Below are 22,412 nucleotides of genomic sequence, written 5' to 3'. Positions count from 1 at the left end.
GAAGAGCAACAAAGTTGGTGAGGGGTTTGGAACATAAGCCCTACGAGGAGAGGCTGAGGGAGCTGGGGTTGCTTAGCCTGGAGAAGAGGAGACTCAGGGGTGACCTTATTACTCTCTACAACTACCTGAAGGGAGGTTGTAGACAGACAGATGTTGGTCTCTTCTCCCAGGCAAGCAGTACCAGAACAAGAGGACACAGTCTCAGGCTGCGCCAGGGGAGATTCAGGCTGGATGTTAGAAAAAAGTTCTATACAGAAAGAGTGATTGCCCATTGGAATGGGCTGCCTGGGGAGGTGGTGGAGTCGCCATCACTGGAGGTTTTTAGGAGAAGACTTGACAGGGTGCTTGGTGCTGTGGGTTAGTTGCTTGGGCGGTGTTGGATTGGTTGATGGGTTGGACGCGATGATCTTGAAGGTCTCTTCCAACCTGGTTTATTCTATGTATTCTATGTATCATTCAATATTCTATTCTATGTTAAAGCAATGCAATTTTTCCACATTTAGGGACAGACATCTGTGTTGTAAGAACAAATACCCTCTTTGGTTGGGTACAGTTGCAGCAGGCCTAAGAATATTTTTTTCTGTGCCTTTGTGAACTTGTTTAAATGAGAAAATTCCCTCCTCTTTTTTCAAACAAACAAATTTTTGCATCATCCCTACTGAAAACATTTCCATACTCCTTACTGCTCCTGAATGGTTCTTCCTCTGCAAGAAGCAACCTCTGCTTTATCCAGCAGACCACTGTTGCACCCATGGCAATCTTTGGCTAGTGTGTCATGTGCAAAGTGAATCTGCAATACAGGCATTTGAATGTTCACTCAAAGCAGTGATCTAAGGTCTCAGATTTAGAGGATTTGCATCCTGCAAAGTAATCACAGTTTTCTTCATGGAGGATCTTATCAATATATATAAGTACCTGAAAGAGCCAGGCTCTTTTCAGTGGTGCCCAGTGACAGGACAAGAAGAGGCAGACTCAGAATGAAGCTAGGGAGGATCCATCTGATCATCAGGAAATGCTTTTCCACTGTGAGGGTGGCTGAGCAGTGGCAGAGGTTGATGAGGGAGGTTGAGGAGTTTCCCTCCTTGGAAATATTAAAAAGCCATCTGGACATGTCTCTGGACAACTGGCCCTAGGTAGCCCTAATTGAGCAGAGGGGCTGAATCAGATGAGCTCCAGAGGTTCCTTCCAACCTCAGCCATTCCATGATTCTGTGATCTTCATGTTGGGATTTCTATTTCTCTTGGCAGTTAGATTTCACAGTACAGCATCACATCAAACTTGTATACTCTGCACACATTACACACATTTAATTAACCAGATCTCCAAGACATTCCAAAGAGTGCACTGACTACTGTGAGAGCAGGCATCCTGATTCCTGAGTATTGTTGCAAATAAACATCCCCTCTCATCATCCTCAGGGCTGACTTCCACATTCAACTCCTAAACTCCCTCTGTAACTGCTAAATGCATACTACAGGAAGGAGCTTGCACATCAGGGCTACGTACAGCTGTTGGTTTCCTCCCAACACCTGGTTTTTCTGTAACGTTCCCTGAATGTAGTAACTTAGTAAGACAACAGCTGAAGGCTTCTGTGTAGCACATGTAAGTTCAGCTTGCTAGCAGCTCAGAAAAGGGCTTTTCTGTGGGGCAGAGGAGGGCCCCAAAGACACCAGTGAGCTTCTACAGAGGAAGGAAAGGGAGATGGAAGCCATCAGAAGCTCCAGCCAGCCTGTGGATGAGAGCAAAACCTTTACCCTCACTAACATGCCATATCCTGCTAAACCAGTCTCTACAGGCAGAGAGAGGTATGAAGGTTTTGGGTTTGAACTTGTCCCTGGGGACTGTCTGGTGGCAGCTGCAAGGCCATTGTGCTTCTATCAGGCCTCAATGAGGCCTGAAAGCTCACTGCTTGGGATGGCCCTGGAGTATTTCTTTACTGTGCCACTCGTATGTCCCACCATCAGATGGGAAACAACAGAGCCATGTGGGGTAAGCTTCTGAGGGAATTACTTCTTTGTGGTCATTTTAAATGAGCTGTTATTCACATCTAGGCTACTGCAGGCCTGGACAGGAGTTTGGCTTTGCTTTTGCTCTGGTGGCTAAATGCAACAAATGCCTGGCTGGACAGAATCAATGAATCACAGAAACACTTGGGTTGGAAAAGACTCTTGGGATCACCAAGCCCAACCCAGAACCCTACTCTGTAAGGGTCACCCCTAAACCATAGCCCCAAGCACATCCAGACAATCCTTAAACATATCCAGGCTTGGGGACTCCACCACCTCCCTGGGCAGCACATTCCAAGGCCTGACCACTCCTGATGGGAAAAGACTCCTCCTACTGCCCAGTCTAACCCTGCCCTGCTGCAGCTTGAGGCTGTTCCCTCTTGTTCTATCACCAATTACCTGGTAGAAGAGACCCGCACCAACCTCCCCACAACGTCCTGCTTCTGAAAAGCAATGTGTGAAGTCCAAGCAGAACCAATCCCCTGAGATACCACATCCTGCAGAGTTCAGTTTCTCACCCCTCCCTTTAAAGCTCCCTTTTGCTTCTGCCTAGCAGAATCCTGACTGAACTAGGCTGAGGTGCTGAAGGAGGAGGGCAGGGGGATGGCAATGGGGGACAGAGCCTTAGAATCACAGAATTGTTAGGGTTGGAAGGGACCTCAAGGATCATCCAGTTCCAATGCCCCTGCCATGGCCAGGGACACCTCACACTAGAGCAGGCTGCTCACAGCCACATCCAGCTTGGCCTTCAAAACCTCCAGGGATGAGGCTTCTACCACCTCCCTGGGCAACCTGTGCCAGTCTCTCACCACCCTCATGGGGAACAACTTCCTAACATCCAATCTGAATCTACCCATTTCTATTTTTTTTTCCATCCCCCCCAGTCCTATCCCTCCCTGACACCCTCAAAAGTCCCTCCCCAGCTTTCTTGTAGCCCCCTTCAGATACTGGAAGGCCACCAGAAGGTCTCCTGGGAGCCTTCTCTTCTCCAGACTGAACAGCCCCAACTCCCTCAGTCTGTCCTCATAGCAGAGCAGCTCCAGCCCACTGTTCATTCTCCTGGCCCTTCTCTGGACACCTTCCAGCACCTCCAGATCCTTCCTGTAATAGAGGCTCCAGAACTGGATGCAGTCCTTCGGCCCCAGTGGGTGGATGTCCCAGGCCAGTATCAGGGCAGTTCATGGCGGCCCTGCGGCCCCGAGACGAGCGGGCAGCCACTGAGCCAAGAAGGCTACGGCACCTGAGCCGCCTTTCAGTGCAGGTGCCCCCGCCGCGCCGCCGCAGCCCGGGTAAGAGCAGGCGCCGCGGCCGCCCCTGGCAGCGGGCCAAAGCGCAGCCCAGTTTCAGTTTCTGTCCCTGACTCTGTGGAGCGGGAAATGAAAACTAATCGGCGGAGTGCGCGCTGCTGCCCTCTGACTCAGACGGCGAGAACAGCGGCGGTGCCGCTCCGCTCGGCAGTGCCGCTCCGCCCGGCAGTGCCGCTCCGCTCGGCAGTGCCGCTCCGCCCGGCAGTGCCGCTCCGCCCGGCAGTGCCGCTCCGCCCGGCAGTCCCGATCCGCCCGGCCGTCCCGCTCCGCTCGGCAGTGCCGCTCCGCCCGGCAGTGCCGATCCGCCCGGCCGTCCCGCTCCGCCCGGCAGTGCCGCTCCGCTCGGCAGTCCCGCTCCGCCCGGCAGTGCCGCTCCGCCCGGCCGTCCCGCTCCGCTCGGCAGTCCCGCTCCGCTCGGCAGTCCCGCTCTGCTCGGCAGTGCCGCTCTGCTCGGCAGTCCCGCTCCGCCCGGCAGTCCCGCTCCGCCCGGCAGTCCCGCTCCGCCCGGCCGTCCCGCTCCGCCCGGCCGTCCCGCTCCGCTCGGCAGTCCCGCTCCGCCCGGCCGTCCCGCTCTGCTCGGCAGTCCCGATCCGCCCGGCAGCAGCGCCCCGGCCCGCCGCGTCCCCTCCAACCCCCGCTCGCTGTCGGCGGTTCTCCGTCTCACACAGGCTGGACTGGCCCACCAGAGAGAGGTGCTCCACTGAGCCGCAGGTGAGCTCCGGTGCGGGGAGACGTGGTGTGAACACAGGGCTCAAAGCGCTTCAGGTTCTGTGGCCCTTGATAAGAAACGGTTTCGTGCTGGCTTGTCAGATAGGATGAGCGAGAGCCACAGTGCACCGGGAGAAACAAAATAAAGGAGGAGAGGGGAAAAGGTAAGCTGAAGAAGTGTATAATTTGGCAGCGAAGCGGGAAGTCTCATTTCAGTCTTGTTCAAGAGAAGCGTGAATGTGAAGGGCTTGAGTCCCTGCGGCAGCCCTTCAGGAGCACCTCGGGGCAGCCACCTCCTCCCCAGGGCCTCACAGCCGATCTCCAGCTCCATCCCCATCGCCATGGCTGCCCGCACCCCACGATACCAGTGAGCGGAAAGGAGTGGCAAGGGGTTAACAGAGAGCAGGTGGTGGTCCTATTCAGGCAGAGAGAGGCGCTGGGGACTGTGGTACAGTGGTGTGAAAGGACTTTTGGGGGTTTCTCTTGAAAAGCCAGTGACTTGGGAAGGCATATAGGCTGTGGAGCAGGCCAGTGAGAAAGGGAGGATGCTGGGCTGGCTGAAGGAGGACAAGTGATAGATGATTACAGGGTGAAGGGTATTGCTGCTGCCTGTTCTCTGCTTGGTGCTGGAGTGGTCATTTGGCTTGGCCAAGTCATGTACATGCAGTCCTGCCCCAGAACTGCAAAGGAAACTAAGAAGCAACCCTGTTCCTTCAGTGTGAGAGAAAAAATTTGGGGCAGGAGGAGAGTCTGCTCCTCAATTCCTATGCTCACCATTTTTGGAACACATTTAATGTAGGCAAAGGAAAGTCAAGTGCAAATCTTAGGAATCCTGTGTTACTGACAGCCAAAATGAGACAGTTCCACGCAAGGATTGGGAAGGTGTGTTCCGCTGCCTGCTCCTGCACCAGGCTTCTCAGCCCACAGTGACTGGGTGCCTGGGGGCGAATTTCATCAAACCACAGACCCAAATCCTCCCGTCTCTGTATCTCCCCGCACCTTCCTGTCCTAATATTTTTCTGCCTTTTTCTCAAGTCACCTTTTAGCCCTGAGCTTGTGCTTTCATCCCAATCCTGCCAAAATCTGTCTTGCAAATTTGCCTTACCCTTGGTATATCCCTCGCTGATGCTTAGCTACCTCTGCTCTGCCTGCTCCTCTCCTTTCTGTCTCCTGGGGCATCGCCCCGGGCCATGAGCATTACTTACATTCTAGCCGTGTTATTACACCAACTAAACCCAGTGGCTCTCATGGTACAAGGAAGCGTGGGCTCCCACTCCATCTAGGCTTTCAGAAACCTGAATGCCTCCTTAAGTCATTTCCAGAGGAAGAGGCAGTGTGGGTTCAGAGCCTGCTTTGACGATGAAGAAATTGAGTCTAAGTTCTCTTTTCCCACACAGCTGTTCTAATCACTGGGTTTACACAGAGAAAGCAATTTTCTTGAATATGTCTTTGAATGTCTGAGGGTTTTTGTTTTGTGGGGTTGGGGTTTTTTTGGGTGATCTTTCCCCCCCCCCCCCCAAATAAAACTCCTCAGCAAATTCAACAATATTTAGTGAAGCTCAATGCATGAAACTTAAAAGAGTTCAAAAGTAATCTTTGGAAGTAAAGAATCAAAACTACAGTTAGGAAAAAGCACACTTAAGCTTAAAGGTAGTAACTGAGGAAAAGCCAATAAATTAATTTCTAGTTTCTCTGCCTAAATCTTCAGAAACTTTGCTATTAAGCATTATTAACCACAGTTAACCTGAAAATGAACCTGCTTTTAAAGCAAACATTTTCCTTTTCTTGGTGAGAGGCAGAACTGGGATTTTTTTTTTTGCTTATTTCCCTTTCTTTATTCTTTCAGCAATTTCTTCATTCTTGCGCTCTTTTATATTGGTAAGGTAATAATTTCTGAGCGTTTGCCTTGGGGTTCTTTTCACCCCTGTGGAATGCTTGCCTAAACATATCCTTTCTTTCGGATTCCATCTTCCTGTTGGAGGTGGGCTTAAAAAAAGTTCAGTTTTTTACATGATAGCATTCCAACGTTTGTCACATGGTTTTGCTTGTGTATTTTTACTTTGCTTTTGTTTGGTGATTAAAACCCCCCAGCTTTCATTCAAAGAGCCGGTAACTGAGTCGTAAGAGACTGTCAGGGAAATGTTTATTCAATGCTCCTGTAAAAGTCAAGACATTATAATCACTGGGTTTATAATCACTGGAGCCCCTATTACAGGAGGGATCTGGAGGTGCTGGAAGGTGTCCAGAGAAGGGCCAGGAGGATGAGCAGAGGGCTGGAGCACCTCTCCTGTGAGGACAGACTGAAGGAGTTGGGGCTGTTCAGTCTGGAGAAGAGAAGGCTCTGAGATGACCTCATTGTGGCCTTCCAGTATCTGAAGGGGGCTACAAGAAGGCTGGGGAGGGACTGCTCAGGATCTCAGGTAGTGATAGGACTAGGGGCAATGGAATGAAGCTGGAGGTGGGGAGATTCAGGCTGGAGGTGAGGAGGAAGTTCTTCACCATGAGAGTGGTGAAGCCCTGGAATGGGTTGTCCAGGGAGGTGGTAGAGGCCCCAGCCCTGGAGGTGTTTAAGCCCAGGCTGGCTGAGGCTCTGGCCAGCCTGATCTAGTGTGGGGTGTCCCTGCCCATGGCAGGGGGGTTGGAACCAAATGATCTTTGTGGTCCCTTCCAACCCTGACTGATACTATGATACTACTATGATAATGGTTCTCTTCCTCAGCTACTCTGCCCTGGGATCGCTTGAAGAAAAGAAACTGCTGTGTAGGTGCATAGATGCCTTTAAAAATGAAAGTCCAAAGTGACACAGCAGAGCTGTGACTAAGGCTCATAAAAACAATGCAGAGAGCCCAGTGCAGAAAACAAATGCTTTTCAGTTTAAGAGAGCAGAGAAGGTGAAATTTGCCTCAGTCCTCAGGCTAGGCGGAGCTCTTTCTGTGGAACTGAAGGTTCCTTTGTTTATTCAGACCTTGCCGATGGATTGCACACCTACACTACTCATGTTAATTCAAACATATCAAACCCCATTGCAGTCATCTTACTGACTTTATTGACATTCCAGCCTTTTCATAATGAAAATACCAAATACAAAGACAAATCCTATGTTTCTGGGTGGTTCCCCTTCTATCTGACCTTTCTGTGTCTTTCTGCAGTCCTTCTTTGTTCAGTATCATTGATGGGCCAAAGAAGTGGGCATCAAGAAGGAGGGAAGAAACTAGAGGTGGCTCTAAGCCAGATCATGGAGGCAGAAGAAGTACAAACTAATGCAGAGGAAGACAAAGAAACAAAGGCCAAAGTACAGAAGCTAACATCAGTCTTTGGTGTGGCAGACTTAAAAAATGGTAATAATGCTTTGTCTGTTCTTCACTCTCATGTTTTCTGTTTCCAATGCCTACTGTTCCATTCCCTGTCCTTAGGCTTAATTTTCTCCTGGTCTTTACCATTTTCATTTTGCCCTGCCAAGGGACCATTCTAAGGTTTCTGAGAAGGCATTACATGAAGATCTCACAGCTTTTAACCTGTTTTCAGTCCTCAAATTGGCCACTGCAGCCGAAAAGACCTAGATGCTGACCCTGTCTTTTCCCAAACACAGCCAGCATTGCCAAATTTTGTTTTAGGCCCTAGTTCTTCTGCTGCATCACTAGATTTGCCTCTCAAAGCTGTGATCAGTATTTCAGGTGCATGTATTATTCTATCCCAGCTGTAGCCCATGTTTGCCACTGACTGTATGAATTCCAGAGCTGTTCTGAGGTTCCATTCCATGCCTTCTCTCCTTCTGGTAATGACTTTAGAAGAAAAACTTTTTATTTGTGACTGCAGTTACTTATACTGCTTTGGGGCACAGAGCATGATGTCTTCTTAGATGCAGTGTGAGTATCTGTGACTTGCCTTCTCCACTTCTCTCAGGCTAGTTCCTTTCTTTGCAGCTGAGACAAAGAATGCTGAAGGGGAAACTTGAAGCCTGTGGGGTGAACAGCTAACGTGGTCCTACATTTAACTCCTGTTATTAGGCCTCACTGTGTAAAAGGCTGAATAAAGTTCCTCATACAGGCAGCCTCTGATTTCTCTCTTCCTTTTATTTTTTTCATTCATTTTATTTATGTCTAAGTGTTGTAGGTTAAAGGAAGTAACAGGTTAATTGGTATAACCATAAAGAAAAGTCCTCCAGAGGCTAGGAGATGGGCAGTTGTCCCAGGATATTGCAATCTGTTATTCTTCCTAACATCCAATCTGAATCTACCCTTTCTATTTTGTTTCCCATTCTCCCTAGTCTTATCATTACCTGCCACCCTAAAAAGTCCCTCATGGGCCAATAAGAAAGCTGGTGAGGGACTTTTTAGGGTATCAGGTAATGATAAGACTAGGGGGAATGGGGAAAAAAAAATAGAAATGGATAGATTCAGATTGGATGTTATGAAGAGGTTCTTCCCCATGAGGCTGGTGAGAGACTGGCACAGGTTGCCCAGGGAGGTGGTGGAAGCCTCATCCCTGAAGGTTTTTAAGGGCAGGCTGGATGTGGCTCTGGGCAACCTGCTGTAGTGTGAGGTGATTGGAACTGGATGATCCTTGAGGTCCCTTCCAACCCTAACAGTTCTGTGGTTCTAAATAAATCTATTCAGCTCCAGCTTTTCAATAAATTCAGCTCAGTGATGTTTGCAGGTAGCTGGGCACTAAATCCACTGTTTCTCAGACTCACAGAATGGGGGGGTTGGAACTGAATGATCCCTGAGGTCCCTGCCAACCCTAGCAATTCTTTTCTATGATTCTGTGATTCCGTTGTCCTGTGTTTCTCTGTTTAAGGGAGTGTACAAATCTCTTCTCTCTGGTCAGGACGTGCAAGCTGTTATCTTACTGTTTGTGGGGGAAAGGTTTTCTCATGGCCTTGGCTGGCAGGGTATTTCCAGCTACGCCACTGGACCTGGGGAAGCCTGCGGTAGGCCTGGGTCTCATGTGTGTGGGGAGGAGCAGTTTGGCTGCTCAGGCTGAGTGGGGCAGAGGTTTCTGGAAGGCTCTGGAAGGTTTTGGCCTGGTAGGCCTGAATATGTCCCTTTTATAGGAATGCCTTTTGCATATATCTGTAAATAGAATTTCCAGTTAAACTTCCAGACCAGTGTGGAGCATTTTTTAATTTTACTCCTTGGAAGGGGTAAAACTTTTCTGTCCTTTTGCTCTGGGATGCTCATGGCTCAAAATTAGGACATTAAGTGTGGTATGTGAGGACTGAAAATGGAGGAACTGGGAGACTATCATAATACAGGTTTACCTGGATTTTTCCAGTCAGTTTCCAAGCAAAACAATAAGTGCTATCTGCTTGAGCAACATAAGAATAGATGGAACACTTTCTGAGGTCTCCCCAGGATGCAAGGTCTATACACAGTGCTTGGATATGTGCAAGAGGACTTAGCAACTTTCAAATCATTTTCACTTTCTTTTCTTGTACCTGTCTCCAGGCATCACTTCCTCTTTTTCTGTGCCTGCAGGAGCTGTTGGACTATACAACATTGGGCAGAGCTGTTGGCTGAACTCTTTACTGCAGGTGTTCCTCATGAATACATGCTTCACAGGGATACTTCGAAGGTACCACCTGTTTGAACTACCGGAGATGCTTCCATTGTGGCTTTGTTGTCTCCACTCTTTTTTTTTTCAATCTGGGATGTACATTTGGAGGCTAGCATCATCAAAGCCCTAGCAAGGTGCTTGCAGCTTGTTCAGCATTTGCCTTGTGTCTGTCATATACAGTCTAAGGCCTTCAGCAGTAGAACTTGCAGTGTTCTGACTTACTAGTCATCTCTGATTCACGTGCCCTTTGCACGCTGTAAGCTGCAGTCTTGGGACAGCAGTGTGCCCTTGTGGCCAAGAAGGCCAATGGGATCCTGGGGTACATTGAGAGCAGTGCGTCCAGCAGATCCAGGGAGGTTCTTCTCCCCTTCTACTCTGCCCTGGTGAGACCTCACCTGGAATACTGCATCCAGTTCTGGGCTCCCCAGTTCAAGAGGGACGGGGCTCTGTTGGAGAGAGTCCAAGGGAAGGCTACAAGGATGCTGAAGGGCCTGGAGCACTGCCTGGTGAGGAGAGGCTGAGAGACCTGGTGCTGTTTAGTCTGGAGAGGAGAAGACTGAGAGGGATTAGTCAATGTCTACAGATATCTGAGGGCCAGGAGTCAGGAAGGGACAGCCTCTACTCACTTGTGCCCTGGGATAGGTCAAGGGGCAATGGCTATCAAAGGTGTTAGCAGCCGCTAAGCATCTTGTTGAGTCGCCATCTGGTGGACAAGTGGCAGAATTGCAACTCAGTTCTTAATTGAGTATTTTATAGTTCTCCTGATTGGGTTCAAATTGTTATATGGCACCGGTTTATGGGATTTATCCACAATCATGCACTATAAATAATGACAAACTGTTATTAATAATGTTGTATATTAATAAAAAATAATTTTCATATCTAATATTTTCATATTATAAATTAATAACCTCCCTTCATTACAAACCCTTAGCATCCTGTGATCCTGTGCTTTCAACCAGTGGAGACTGGTGGCACAGCATGCTGATATTAGGAAGAGGAACCTCTTCTCCATTTTCCAGGTTCATTTCTATCCTGACAGTAGGTTCCAAGTCCAGCCCGTGGCACATGGTTCCCAGTGGCTGTTTCACTGAAAAGGGTGGTGACATCCTGTGATCCTGTAATGCAGTCTTTGACTGGTATCTCTGTAAGAGGATGTGATTCATGCCAGGCATATTCATAGGCTTCTTTAACTAAAGGATGTGTAACCATGGGAACAATTGATTTTGTAACTTTAAGCATGCAAATGCAAATGTACTGTCATTCATAGCCTCTGACCTCTGACTGTCCCAACTAGCACCTGACAGAGAAGAGAAAGTGTTGTTGCAGAGAGTGAATACCTGTTGTTGTTTTGTTTTGCTTGACTGTGCTCTCTACTTGTTTGTGATGAGGATTTGGTCTCTTCTGCTTCTATACCAACCACATTCGACTTGTGTGCACTTTACTCGGTTCACTGCAGTTTTAATCATCTAAGTGGACCATTCCTATTCAGTTCTCCTTTCTCCAAATTGTCTTACACACTCAAAAATGTGCAGAGGGGAAAGAAGACAAGGCACAAACATGCAGAGATGAGAAGTGTCATAAATGGTCAAAGCTAAATAGTAAAGACAGTAGGTTACTCTTGTCATTTGAAGAAAGACTTAGAAAACCCTGTGGACTGCAATAAATTTAGGGAGGATAAAGAACTTTCCAGCTGTCCTGTAGCTGAAATACAAACATTATCATGTACCTGCCCATGAAGTTTTGAGGGTACGTTGAGAAAGAGTTGTTCATGGCTTCTTGCCTTCTGAATCTGGCTGTAACTAATGTTGTTTATAGAGCCCAGAAATCACTCCAAGTCCTACTTGGTTTGCCTCTTGTTCAGGGACAGATCAACTTAAAATTGTGGCCTTTTTACTTTACTGTCACCCTGCACTGTGGCTTGAGGCAGTGGAGATGTCTGCTTCCCCTTTTACCTTCTTTTGCTGAAAACATGCACCTTCTAGCTCCCTTTGAGCTGCTGTCTCTGCTACCCTCCTCTGCTCCTTTAGGTGTGATCTCTAATGTTTCTCCACTGCAGTGCTTGATTCCCATTCATGTTGCTTCTTGGCCTTGTAGGATCACAGTGCCACCAGATGATAAGCAGAAGAGGAGGAATGTCCCATACCAAATGCTCCTGCTTTTGGAGAAGATGCAGCATGGCAAGCAGAAAGCTGTTTACCCCGAAGATTTAGCTGTATGTCTTTCACTACACAGAGTGAAATGTAAGCAGTGCCCCCTCATGCCCACCTCTGTCTGCAGACCAGGGATGTTAATTATCAAGCACTACCAAGCAGTGCAGACGCTGACATCTCGTTCAGAGAATCAGAAATGGGAGGAGTTAGATGCACAGTGATGCAGTGCTCTTTATAGCTGCCTCTCAGTTTTGAGAGAGATGCTGTGTCTTACTTCTGAAGAGGGGAAAAAAGCCCTTGCCAAATACCCTTGCTGATGTCCAAAGGGTGGGAAGACTATCCAGAAGGTTCAGCTACTGATACTGGCTAGTGGAGAGGGCTGTGCAGGACACAGTTTGATTTGTCTTGCTCTAATGGCATGATAATGGTGAAACAGCTTCTGTTTCTTAGAAGAAAGAAGGGATGGTGTGGAATCTGTTCACCCAGGTCTCCAGGGACAAACACTGTATCCTTCCTGCTCCTTGTAAGAATTTCCTGGTTTAACCTCCCAGCTAGGTGGGGTCCCAAAGGAAAGAGATTGTTAATTTCTGGGTGTCCAGTGACAATGGGATGCTGAGGGCCTGTTTATGTGTACAAATACACACAGTGTATCCAAACGTCCTGATCTTTAGCATATAAAACCCACAACAGGACAAGACTGAAAGGGACAGATGGTAGCCAGCCTGGATGTATATTAAGGAGGACCATGAGATAACCTGAATATTTCTATTTGCATTATCCCCCAGAAAGGGCTCTGCATTCTGCCCTCTCTCTTCCAATTCAAGACAGATGCCAAATGTGCTGCTAGATGTGGGAAGAGGCACACTTTCTGAGCCTCATTTAGTCAGGAATGCCTGTAATCTTACTAGAACCCATCTGAAGTCAGTACCTCCAGTCTTGCAGGGAAATTGAGACCCCTTCCACCTCAGAGTGTTGGATTGCTCCACAAAACTTGTTTTACCTATGATCAAGTGTAGAGGTAGTCCAGAAACATCCTGATTTTGCTAAACTCTGTGCCCAGTTCCTAAATCATGAGTTCATCATGGGCTGAGAAGAACATTGGTTCTCCACATTCAAGGGTGTGAGGTTGGGGGTTTTGGTATTGTTTTGATTTGGGCATTTTTGGGTAGTTATTTGTTTCTGGGTTTGGGTGTTTTTCAGTTCAGTGTTGAAGTGTTTGGGTTTTTTTGCTGGGCCATTCTAAGCAAGCTGTGCATCAAGCTATATCTCACCATCTTAGATTTCTTAACATACCAGTTTAGCCAGAGTGGAAAGCCACATGTTGCTACATCATCTTTGGCTTCCTGTGCTGAAACAAAGCTTTGTGGTGGGAGAGGGTGAAAGAGTTTGCCCTATTCTGTGGATGAGATGTGTGGACAGGCCTCCCTGTCATTGTTATCTCACACTTGGGATGTTAAAGCTCATCAAGGGGATAGGGGAGACAAGAAGTGGTTTAACAGAGGTTAAAAGGAGAAGATAATCTTCTATGTATTGCTTCTAATAAGGATTCAAATAAATGCAACTCTCAATGGGACAGCTGAGCCCTGGCCTCCAGTAGGTGCTGGGAATACACTTAGTCCTGTGTCCTGTGACAAGGACATGACTTCTGCACTGGGTTGTACAATGAGGCACTCATGCCCTCCCATCTTATCCCACTGCCTGCTCAGATCACATGGAGACATTGCAGCTGTCTCCGGCTAAGTTCTGTCCCTGGAAAGGAGTGGCAAGGGAGTAAGAGACATAGAAGAGAATAGAATGGAATGGAATGGAATGGAATGGAATGGAATGGAATGGAATGGAATGGAGTGGAATGGAATGGAATGGAGTGGAATGGAATTAACCAGATTGGAAAAGACCTTTGAGATCGTCCAGTCCAACCTATCACCCAACACCATCCAATCAATTAAACCATGGCACCAAGTGCCTCATCCAGTCTCTTCCTAAACACCTCCAGTGATGGTGACTCCACCACTTCCCTGGGCAGCACATCCCAATGGCCAGTCTCTCTTTCTGTGAAGAACAACAAAGTTGGTGAACACAGCCCTATGAGGAGAGGCTGAGGGAGCTGGGGTTGCTTAGCCTGGAGAAGAGGAGGCTCAGGGGAGACCTTATTGCTCTACAACTGCCTGAAGGGAGGTTCTAGCCAGGTGGGGGTTGGTCTCTTCTCCCAGGCACCCAGCACCAGAACAAGAGGACACAGTCTCAAGCTGCACCAGGGGAGGTTTAGACTGGATGTTAGGAAGAAGTTCTACACAGAGAGAGTGATTGCCCATTGGAATGTGCTGCCCAGGGAGATGGTGGAGTCACCATCACTGAAGGTGTTCAGGAGGAGACTTGATAGGGTGCTTGGTGCCATGGTTTAGTTGATTAGGTGGTGTTGGATGATAGGTTGGACACGACGATCTTGAAGGTCTCTTCCAACCTGGTTTATTGTATTCTATTCTTCCTAACATCCAGCCTAAACCTCCCCTGGTGCAGCTTGAGACTGTGTCCTCTTGTTCTGGTGCTGACAGTAAAGCTCCCTGTGCCATTTGTGAGAGATCTGTGCTTGGTGTGGTTCCTAATAGTGATTGAAGTTGTGTTTTCTGTTTGTCTAGTGTTTGTGCAGCATGATGCTGCCCAGCTCTTTCTGACTCTCTGGAACTTGATAAAGAAGCAGATGAAAAAGCCAGAGCTGGTAAGGGTGGTCACTGAAATAAACACCAGCTTCTTTGACCTGTGTCATGTGTGACCTCCTCTGTTCTTGAAGAGGAATGCTTTTCATTGGCAACTGTCCTAAATGAAACTCTAAATGATCCCCCATTTGGATCTTTCCCTACATCTTTCAAAGGGGAGAGGGAATCTTGATTTCATAGGCTTCAGTATTTTGAATCACTGTTAACATTTGTTCATCCTACTTCTGCTCATCCCATTCTGATGGGAGAGCTGATTAATAACAGAGAGATCTTTTAGCAACGCTGAACTTTGTTATCTTGAATTGCTTACTTCTCTGGATTCCTGCAAGCATTTATTGGTGTGTTTTGACACAGCTCCTCTGTTCTTCAAAGTTAGCCCTGTGCATCTCATTATAATTAGTCACTGTCAATATGTTGGATACATGACAGCTCCTCCCAGGGGAGCTGGGTAAGGTAACAGAAGAGTGACTGTTCCTTAACCCACTGTCATGGTTTTATTCAAGCAGAGAACAGGCTCCTGTTGCATTTACAAACAAACCAGTAAGCTTCTGCAGCCAAGCAGATATTGAACTGCCTGATCTTGTTATAGACTGTCTCTTTCTGCTAGGAGGTGAGGGAAGGAGTTGTTCTCCTTTAAATGGTGGGAAGCACCCTACCATTAAAATCAACATCATATCTGGGTTCAAGCCTTAAAGTAGTAGCATTCTGTGAAGTAATGTGTTCAGATAGGCTTTTGCACCCACAGAGGGAAATGCCTCAGCTGTGTTCTTGGGTTTTTCTGGGTTTTTTTTTAATGCTGTTGGTTTTTTCACCTCTCCAGGTTGAAGAGCTGAATGATTTGTACACTATATGTGTACAGGAACACCTGGCCTGTCAGAAATGCTCTTCTGAAACAAAAAGGAATAGCAGCATGTTAACCCTCCCAGTCCCAGTGTTGGATTCCAATTCTCATGTGCTGAAGTCCCTGGTAAGCTCAGTGGCATCACTGTTTCCTCAGGAAGAAGATTCCCCTCTGTTCACTGTAGGAGCCTTTCCCTTGTACCACTTTAGTCTCCTGGGACACATCTAGAATCTCTGCAAGAATCTTTGCAGGATGTCTGGGATTTTGCGAGACTCTTCTCTCCTTCATATTTCTTCTTTGTTTTGAGGGGTGCTAAATTTCTCCAAAAAACCCCACCCCCACCATTGTTTCATTGTGGGGATGGAAATTAAAGCCCTTGAATCACCTTGCTGAAAAGTGTTAACTGCATGCTCTGTAAGACTCAACGACTTTAGCCTGGAGAAGAGAAGGATCAGAGGTGATCTCATTGCCCTCTACAACTACCTGAAAGGTGGTTGTAGACAGGAGGGGGTTGGTCTCTTCTCCCAGGCAACCAGCACCAGAACAAGGGGACACAGTCTCAAGCTGTGCCAGGGGAGGTTTAGACTCGAGGTGAGGAGAAAGTTCTTCACCGAGCGAGTCGTTCGTCATTGGAATGTGCTGCCCAGGGAGGTGGTGGAGTCGCCGTCCCTGGAGGTGTTCAAGGGGAGATTGGACGTGGCACTTGGTGCCATGGTCTAGTTGTGAGGTCTGTTGGGACAGGTTGGACTTGATGATCCTTGGGGTCTCTTCCAACCTTAGTTACTGTGATACTGTGATACTGTGACTCATACTACACAGGTATGTGTGCCTGTTAGACCTTAGATACCACAGTGCCCTAGCAGTGTGTCTGGGCAGGGATCACAAGTTCTGTTTGCCCAGGGCAGTGTTCTTTTACTGTTACAGCAGTGCTGCTGTTTGATGGTGGCTGTGTAGGTGCTGTCACAAGCAGTAGATTTTTCAGGTGACAGTGGACAATTGGACCTTATTTTTCCTCTGGCCACTTCATACTGTTTCAGCCTGATGGAACCTCTTCCAAAACCTCTTTGAAGGTCTTGAAGGAGGTAAAAAAGACATTAATGAACCAACAATTTCTTTTTTTGGTGGAAAATGTGAGACTCCCCTTTTTTTCAACGAATGGAATCACTGCAGCAGCAAGGAAAATGAGGGTACTTCTGTTTAGTCTGCTAGGCAGTCTTGTCCTTTGAATAAATATGCCTTCTGCAGCTTTGCTGTTTGCTTGTACTCTGTGAAGCAAAGCAGAAACAGAAATCTACCTTGAAGGTATTCTTAGAATCATAGAATTGTCAGGGTTGGAAGGGACCTCAAGGATCATCTAGTTCCAACTCCTTGCTATGTAGCAACACTACATCAGGTTGCTCAGAGCCACATCTAGCCTGGCCTTAGAAACTTCCAGGGATAAGGCTTCCACCACCTCCCTGGGCAACCTGTGCCAGTGTCTCACCACCCTCATGGGGAAGAACTTCTTCCTAACATCTAATCTAAATCTCCCCTGCTCTAGCTTGGATCCATTCCCCCCAGTCCTATCACCTGACATCCTAAAAAGTCCCTCCCCAGCTTTCCTATAGGCTTCTTTCAGATACTGAAGGCCACAATAAGGTCTCCTCAGAACCTTGTCTTCTCCAGGCTGAACAACCCCAACTCTCTTGGCCTGTCCTCATAGAAGAGGAGCTCCTCTGCTCATCCTTGTGGCCCTGCTTACATCCAGACCTCTCTTGTAACAGGGGCTCCAGAACTGGACACAGTGCTCCAGTTCTCAGTCTCACCAGAGTGGTGTAGAGGGGAGAATCAGCTCTCTCGACATGCTGGCCACACTTCTTTTGGTGCAGCCCAGGATCTGGTTGGCTTTCTGGGCTGCAAGTGTATACTGGTAGCTCATACTGAGCTTCAGTTGAAAGACATCTGCTCTGTTTTCTTAGGAGGACTGTCTGCAGTACTTTTTCCGTCCAGAAGAGCTGACTGATCACAATATGTGTTTCTGTGAACACTGTGGAAAGAAAACACCATTTCTGCAGGTAATCAGAGAGTTATTTCCCCATATGTCTCTTATACTCTGAACTCCCTTTAGGACTGGGAAGGGTGGGGAAAGGACTCAGCCACACCAGTTTAAGAGGAGGTCAGCAGCTCAGAGATTTGTCAGCACAGTAGTGTCAGGTAGCTATACATCACATGCATCTTTCCTCTTATGAAGTTCCCTACTGTAGCTCTGGCAACAAAAAAATGCTTCCATGGGTTTTAATATAAGTCACCAAGGGATGTAGCATTTCTGTACTAGCAGAAGAGCTTCTCTTGGTCTGTGTTGTGTTTTCACTGTCAGGCTTTACACTACTGCATAAGTCCAGATGTAAACAAGATTGTGTTCAGGGAGCTGTGCAGACACATAAAAGCAGGATACTGTAGAGTGATTTCCTTTCTTCCCTGCTCTTCACTGGCCTCCCTGTTTTTCACAGTATTGGTCTCTGCCAGCCAGTGAATTAGCTGTTTCATGCAGAGGTTAAGTGCATTGAAGAGAGAGGTGAGGGAAGCTGCCTCAGCTTAAGGCTTGGAGAAAACTTTCTACAATGTTTACAGCTTTAAGCACTGTCCAAGACCACAGCACGTCCATATGCCTTCAACATTATCAACAAAGGCAGCGCCGGAAGTGCCAGCTTGGCATTCTCCACTGAGCACTAGTAGCCACATGTCACAAGGAAGTTGACTTGCCTCTCCTCACCTACCTGGTGCTACCAATCTAGGCTTAAGAAAGCAGATGAGAAACAATACAGCCCTTGAAACACCTACAGCTGGGTGCTAATTATGCTTCAGTTAGGAAACTTATTTATCACAGCTGCATTACATGTGTGTTTCCTGCATGTTGATGAACTACAAAGGTTTGGCATCTGCTGTCTGATGGACCTGGCAGTCATTCCCTGTAGCACTGAGTGTTCTCCATGCTACATTTGAAGGCTGTTTCCATCACACCTCCCCAGGGTTTGCTGCTTAGTTTTCAGCTGTGTGATTTGTTGCCTTACAGAGCACGAAGCTAGTGCATCTGCCTCAGACTCTGACCATACACCTAAAGCGCTTCTGCTTCAGAAAATCAGCCTACATCCACAAGCTTAGACACTACCTGCCATTCCCAGAAGACCTTGATTTCAGTGCAGTCTTGACAGAAAACCAGTGCCAAGCAGATGACAAGGAAAAGGTGAGACACTCCTGATGACCTGTTTAAAAGGAGCGGATTTTCTTCTTGCCTCTGTGCAAGTCCCATAAAAAGTTGTGACCACACCAATACTTGCCTCAGGTCAAAGCACCTGCCTTAAAATTGTGCATCTTGGCCTTTATCTGTGCCTGTCTCATTTCCCATGTTTTTTAACTGGTTATTATTCAGCTTCCTCTGCTCAGATTACATCACCAAAGGCAGCATAACTGGAGCTTTCTGCCATAAGGACGAACCCCAGGCTGCACAAAACACCTTACCCCAGTCCTCTATTTATTTTTCCTTTGACTGTTTAGCATAGCCTTTTTCTTCCATTTCTAAATATGCTAAAGAAAATATGAAAACACAGCTCCTTTGGATGACCAAATCCAGAACACTGTAAACAGTGTCTTAGAAGCATCTTCTGCCCTGCCCTTTGGTTCAGCCTTCAGGGCAAGATGGTGTCAGGGGGCAGCAGACCCTCTGCTTTGCAGAGGTCACCAGTCCAAGACAAGGGAACTCCATTCCTGGCATGTTTCCCATGCAGGGTTGTTTCCCACAGAGTTGAGGTCAGCAGGGAGACAACAGCTTTGCCAAAAAGCTGAGAGTGATCTGCCACACTGGGGGTCTGTTCCCCTTACGAATAAGGGATCCCCTGAGTAACAAGTGTGGCAATGATGAAGCCTCAACTGGTGCAGTGTTGGCTACAGCTAACTCCTTTGCTGCCCCTTTGCTGTCCTTCTGCTCTTTCACATTCCTGTGACCTCCAGGCAGGCTGCCAGCCCACAGGTGGCAGACAAAACTCTGAGGGTAAGAGTGAAAAAGAGAATCCTCAAGGCCGATCTAATCTTTCTCCTTTTTACTTATGAGTCCTCTCGCTGTCCTGGCTGCTGCCAGTGGCAAATGAGAACTGCTGCACTGAAGGTTGCTCTTTGTGGCTCTTCCCAGGCTGCCTGGAAGTATGAGATTTTTGCTGTGGTTGCTCACTCAGGATCAACCACTTGTGGACACTACTGTGCCTACATCCGAAGCCTCACAGAATGTAAATGGTACTGCTTCAACGACTCTCACGTTTGCCAGGTGAGGAGACAAACCCTTCTCCTGTAGCTCCCTGGGCACTCCAGATCTTACTCAGTCTGACTGCTGAGTGAAGAGAACCAGGAAATTTAACTGATGCAGCAGAGGTTTCCTCATTCCTCTGCGACAGCACACTCAGAGCTCAGGGCAAAGCAGCTCTAGCTTCTGTCCCAGACAAGGCCTCAGGTTCTGGCTTGCCGTTCGTAGAAGCAGCCATTTGCTGTGTATCCTGCTTTAGGTACTCTAGATCTGTTTATGTCTTCAGAAGATGCTGAGGAACTGCTTCTCTTTGCAGGGTTAAAAAAGCAATAAACCAATTTATTAAAAGGTGTAGAGTTCCTGGAAGTACCACTTAGTCCACAGCAGAACTGCTATGTCCATCTCTTAAGAGTTTTTACCAGCCTCCTTTTGTGTGTTTTTCTTCCCTAGGTATCATGGGATGATGTTAAATGCACCTATGGGCATTCTGAACTCCACTGGTAAGCAAACACACCTCTCTTTTTACTGCTCTGGGGTTTGGAATGAGGGTTGCAAAGAGAGAGAAGGCAAATGGTTTGAACTGCATATTGCCTGGGGTGCACTGGGGATGCAGGAGAGTAGCAGAGACCTCCCTGTGTTCTGGTTACTCTGATGTGAATGCATATGGCTGTACCAGGAGCCTGCAGGGTCAGAGAGTCATCACAAATGGGGCTGCAGGAGTGGTCTTGTTACTTATGATTGCCACTTGGACCCCATATCTTGACTGAAGTTAGATGTGTCAGTCAGGATTCCTCCCTGCTTTTGATTGTGATGTATCATACAGTGAGCCGTGGAGAGAGGCAATCACTCCTTTAGCTGCCAGGGAGTCAGCTTTATGTGCTGCCTCAGGAACACTGGGGAGGGCCAGTTTGGTTGACCTAAACCTCAAAAAGCTTCTCAGGAGCAAGCCTGGGATGTTATTTGTAACCTAGATCTTCAGTCATACATCTTGTTTTGCTTTCTCTTTGCTTCCACAGGGGAGAAACAGCCTACCTCTTGATTTACATGAAAAAACCTCCTCAGTAGCCTCATCCAGGACCATCAGAATGTCAAGGGAAGCTGTGTGTTGTCCGTGGAGCTCAGCACCTCTGCTCTGGGGTGGATGTGTACGAATGCTCCACAAGAAGGACATTCTGCACTCAGTCAGTGGCCTCTGCCTTCACACTTACTTATGAAAAGCAGGAGAACCTTAGCTAGAGAAAGAAGCTAAGAACTGTTGCACCTTGAGACTTTTTTTCCTGTGTACTTTTGGCTCTATATATCAATTTACTCTTAAAAGGTGATGAAGTTATTCCTTGCCTCTGCTGACTTAGGTTTCTTTAATGCTGACACTTAGATTCTGGTCCAGAGGAAGTTTGGCCTGAAAGCCTGTGTTGTGTTCCAGGGAGGCACATGGTATGGCTGGGGAGGTGTGATAGCCACACCTAGCCAGTAAGACCATAAGACTTGAGACTTACTCTGCCCTATTAGAATCATAGAATCAACCAGGTTGGAAAAGACCTCAGTGATCATTAAGTCCAATGTTAGGCCAACTCATCATGGTAGATGCTGGCAAGCTAGGCAGGGGACTCCAGAAGCCTTGAGAAACAGCTAGAACAAGTGCCCTCATGACACATGCAGCAATGGTGCTCCCTCCTTAAAACCTTCCCTCTGCAGGGGTTGAGATGTGATTGAAAGTTGGTGCCAGTTTGAAGAGGTGCTTTGAAATCAGGAGCTAGTGTAGTAGTTGTGATTTGCAAGATGAGTTTGTATATGTTTATGCAGATGGCTATTGTTGTGGTGTGCTGATGAGGCATTTATATGCACTTTCTTTCCTGTGTGGAGGCAAACACTTAAAGCAACAGCTTCTGAAGCTAGCTAGTGACTTTGCACAACACAATCCAGACACTGGAGAGGAGAAGTGAGGTGCCTTTATGTGCTTGAACTTTTGGGATTTATCCTTTAGTACTCTTCAGTTGTACTTGTTCTCTCCCTTCCTTCTCTGCCCATGAAGTGGAAATGTTCCTCAAGCAGGGGAGAGAACAATTCTATGTAGAGAGTGAGTGATTTTTAGTACTCCTGTTGAGTTTTGCCACTGTGTGCTGTTGGTTCAGCTTGTGCTCCTGTGGCAGGACTGCACAACTGAAGGCAAAGTCTAGAGAGGGCTACAAAGGGAAGAGTGGTAACATGTGACAGTTAGAAGACTCACCACAAGACTCAGCTGTGAGGAAAGCTAGAAACTTTGGTTGTGATGCTTTTAAAGCACTCATTGCAGTAAATCCTGATACAGCCCATCCTGTGATGTCATCAGTGATTCCAGCAGTTCAAGATCTAAGAGTACTTTCTAGCCTGACGTATCCTTTGACCCTATCTTTACCAGGGTGCTACTTTGGTGGAACTCAGCATGGTTTAAAATGGCCAATTTAGTTCTAATAGCAGCTACACATAACCCAATTTTACTTTGATAATGGTGGGGTGGTTCCTGAATCATTTCCATTTTCTTTTGGTGCCTGGAAGGTGAACTGAGAAGTCTTGGAGCATAGCTGTGAGAGCACATTCCTGTGAAGTAGCTGGTGTTTATTTCACTGTACTGCAGGATCCACTCTTCTGTTCACCTCTCTTGTGATAGTATTGTTCATTGCAGGTTAAAAAACAACAACTCCCAGTGCCTTGTTTGTCTCCTGGATGTTTGCCTTTGGGAATGTGCTGTGCTCTTTCTAAAGCACCTTGCAGTGGGTGAGTGGGAAACCCAGATTCATGTCTGCACTGTCCAGCACTTCATGTATGTGAGGCAGCTGAAAGACAGTGAACTTCCAGAAATCAAGAAGCTAATGGG

General features: G+C 47.4%; 1 protein-coding gene across 1 annotated transcript; it reads left to right on the top strand.

Moving 5' to 3' along the window:
• Positions 1-7,178: 7,178 nt before the first annotated feature.
• On the top strand, positions 7,179-20,685 carry USP18 (ubiquitin specific peptidase 18). The gene is made up of 10 exons (XM_009905452.2): positions 7,179-7,359; positions 9,499-9,595; positions 11,675-11,820; positions 14,367-14,446; positions 15,265-15,411; positions 17,244-17,339; positions 18,338-18,508; positions 19,451-19,582; positions 20,009-20,058; positions 20,575-20,685. The coding sequence occupies exons 1-10, from the start codon at positions 7,194-7,196 to the stop codon at positions 20,621-20,623; spliced, it is 1,134 nt and encodes a 377-aa protein (XP_009903754.2). The 5' UTR covers positions 7,179-7,193; the 3' UTR covers positions 20,624-20,685.
• Positions 20,686-22,412: the final 1,727 nt, after the last annotated feature.

Source organism: Dryobates pubescens, chromosome 15 (genome assembly GCF_014839835.1).
Source record: "Dryobates pubescens isolate bDryPub1 chromosome 15, bDryPub1.pri, whole genome shotgun sequence".
NCBI lineage: Eukaryota > Metazoa > Chordata > Aves > Piciformes > Picidae > Dryobates > Dryobates pubescens.
This window is presented reverse-complemented; position numbering and strand designations above follow the sequence as displayed.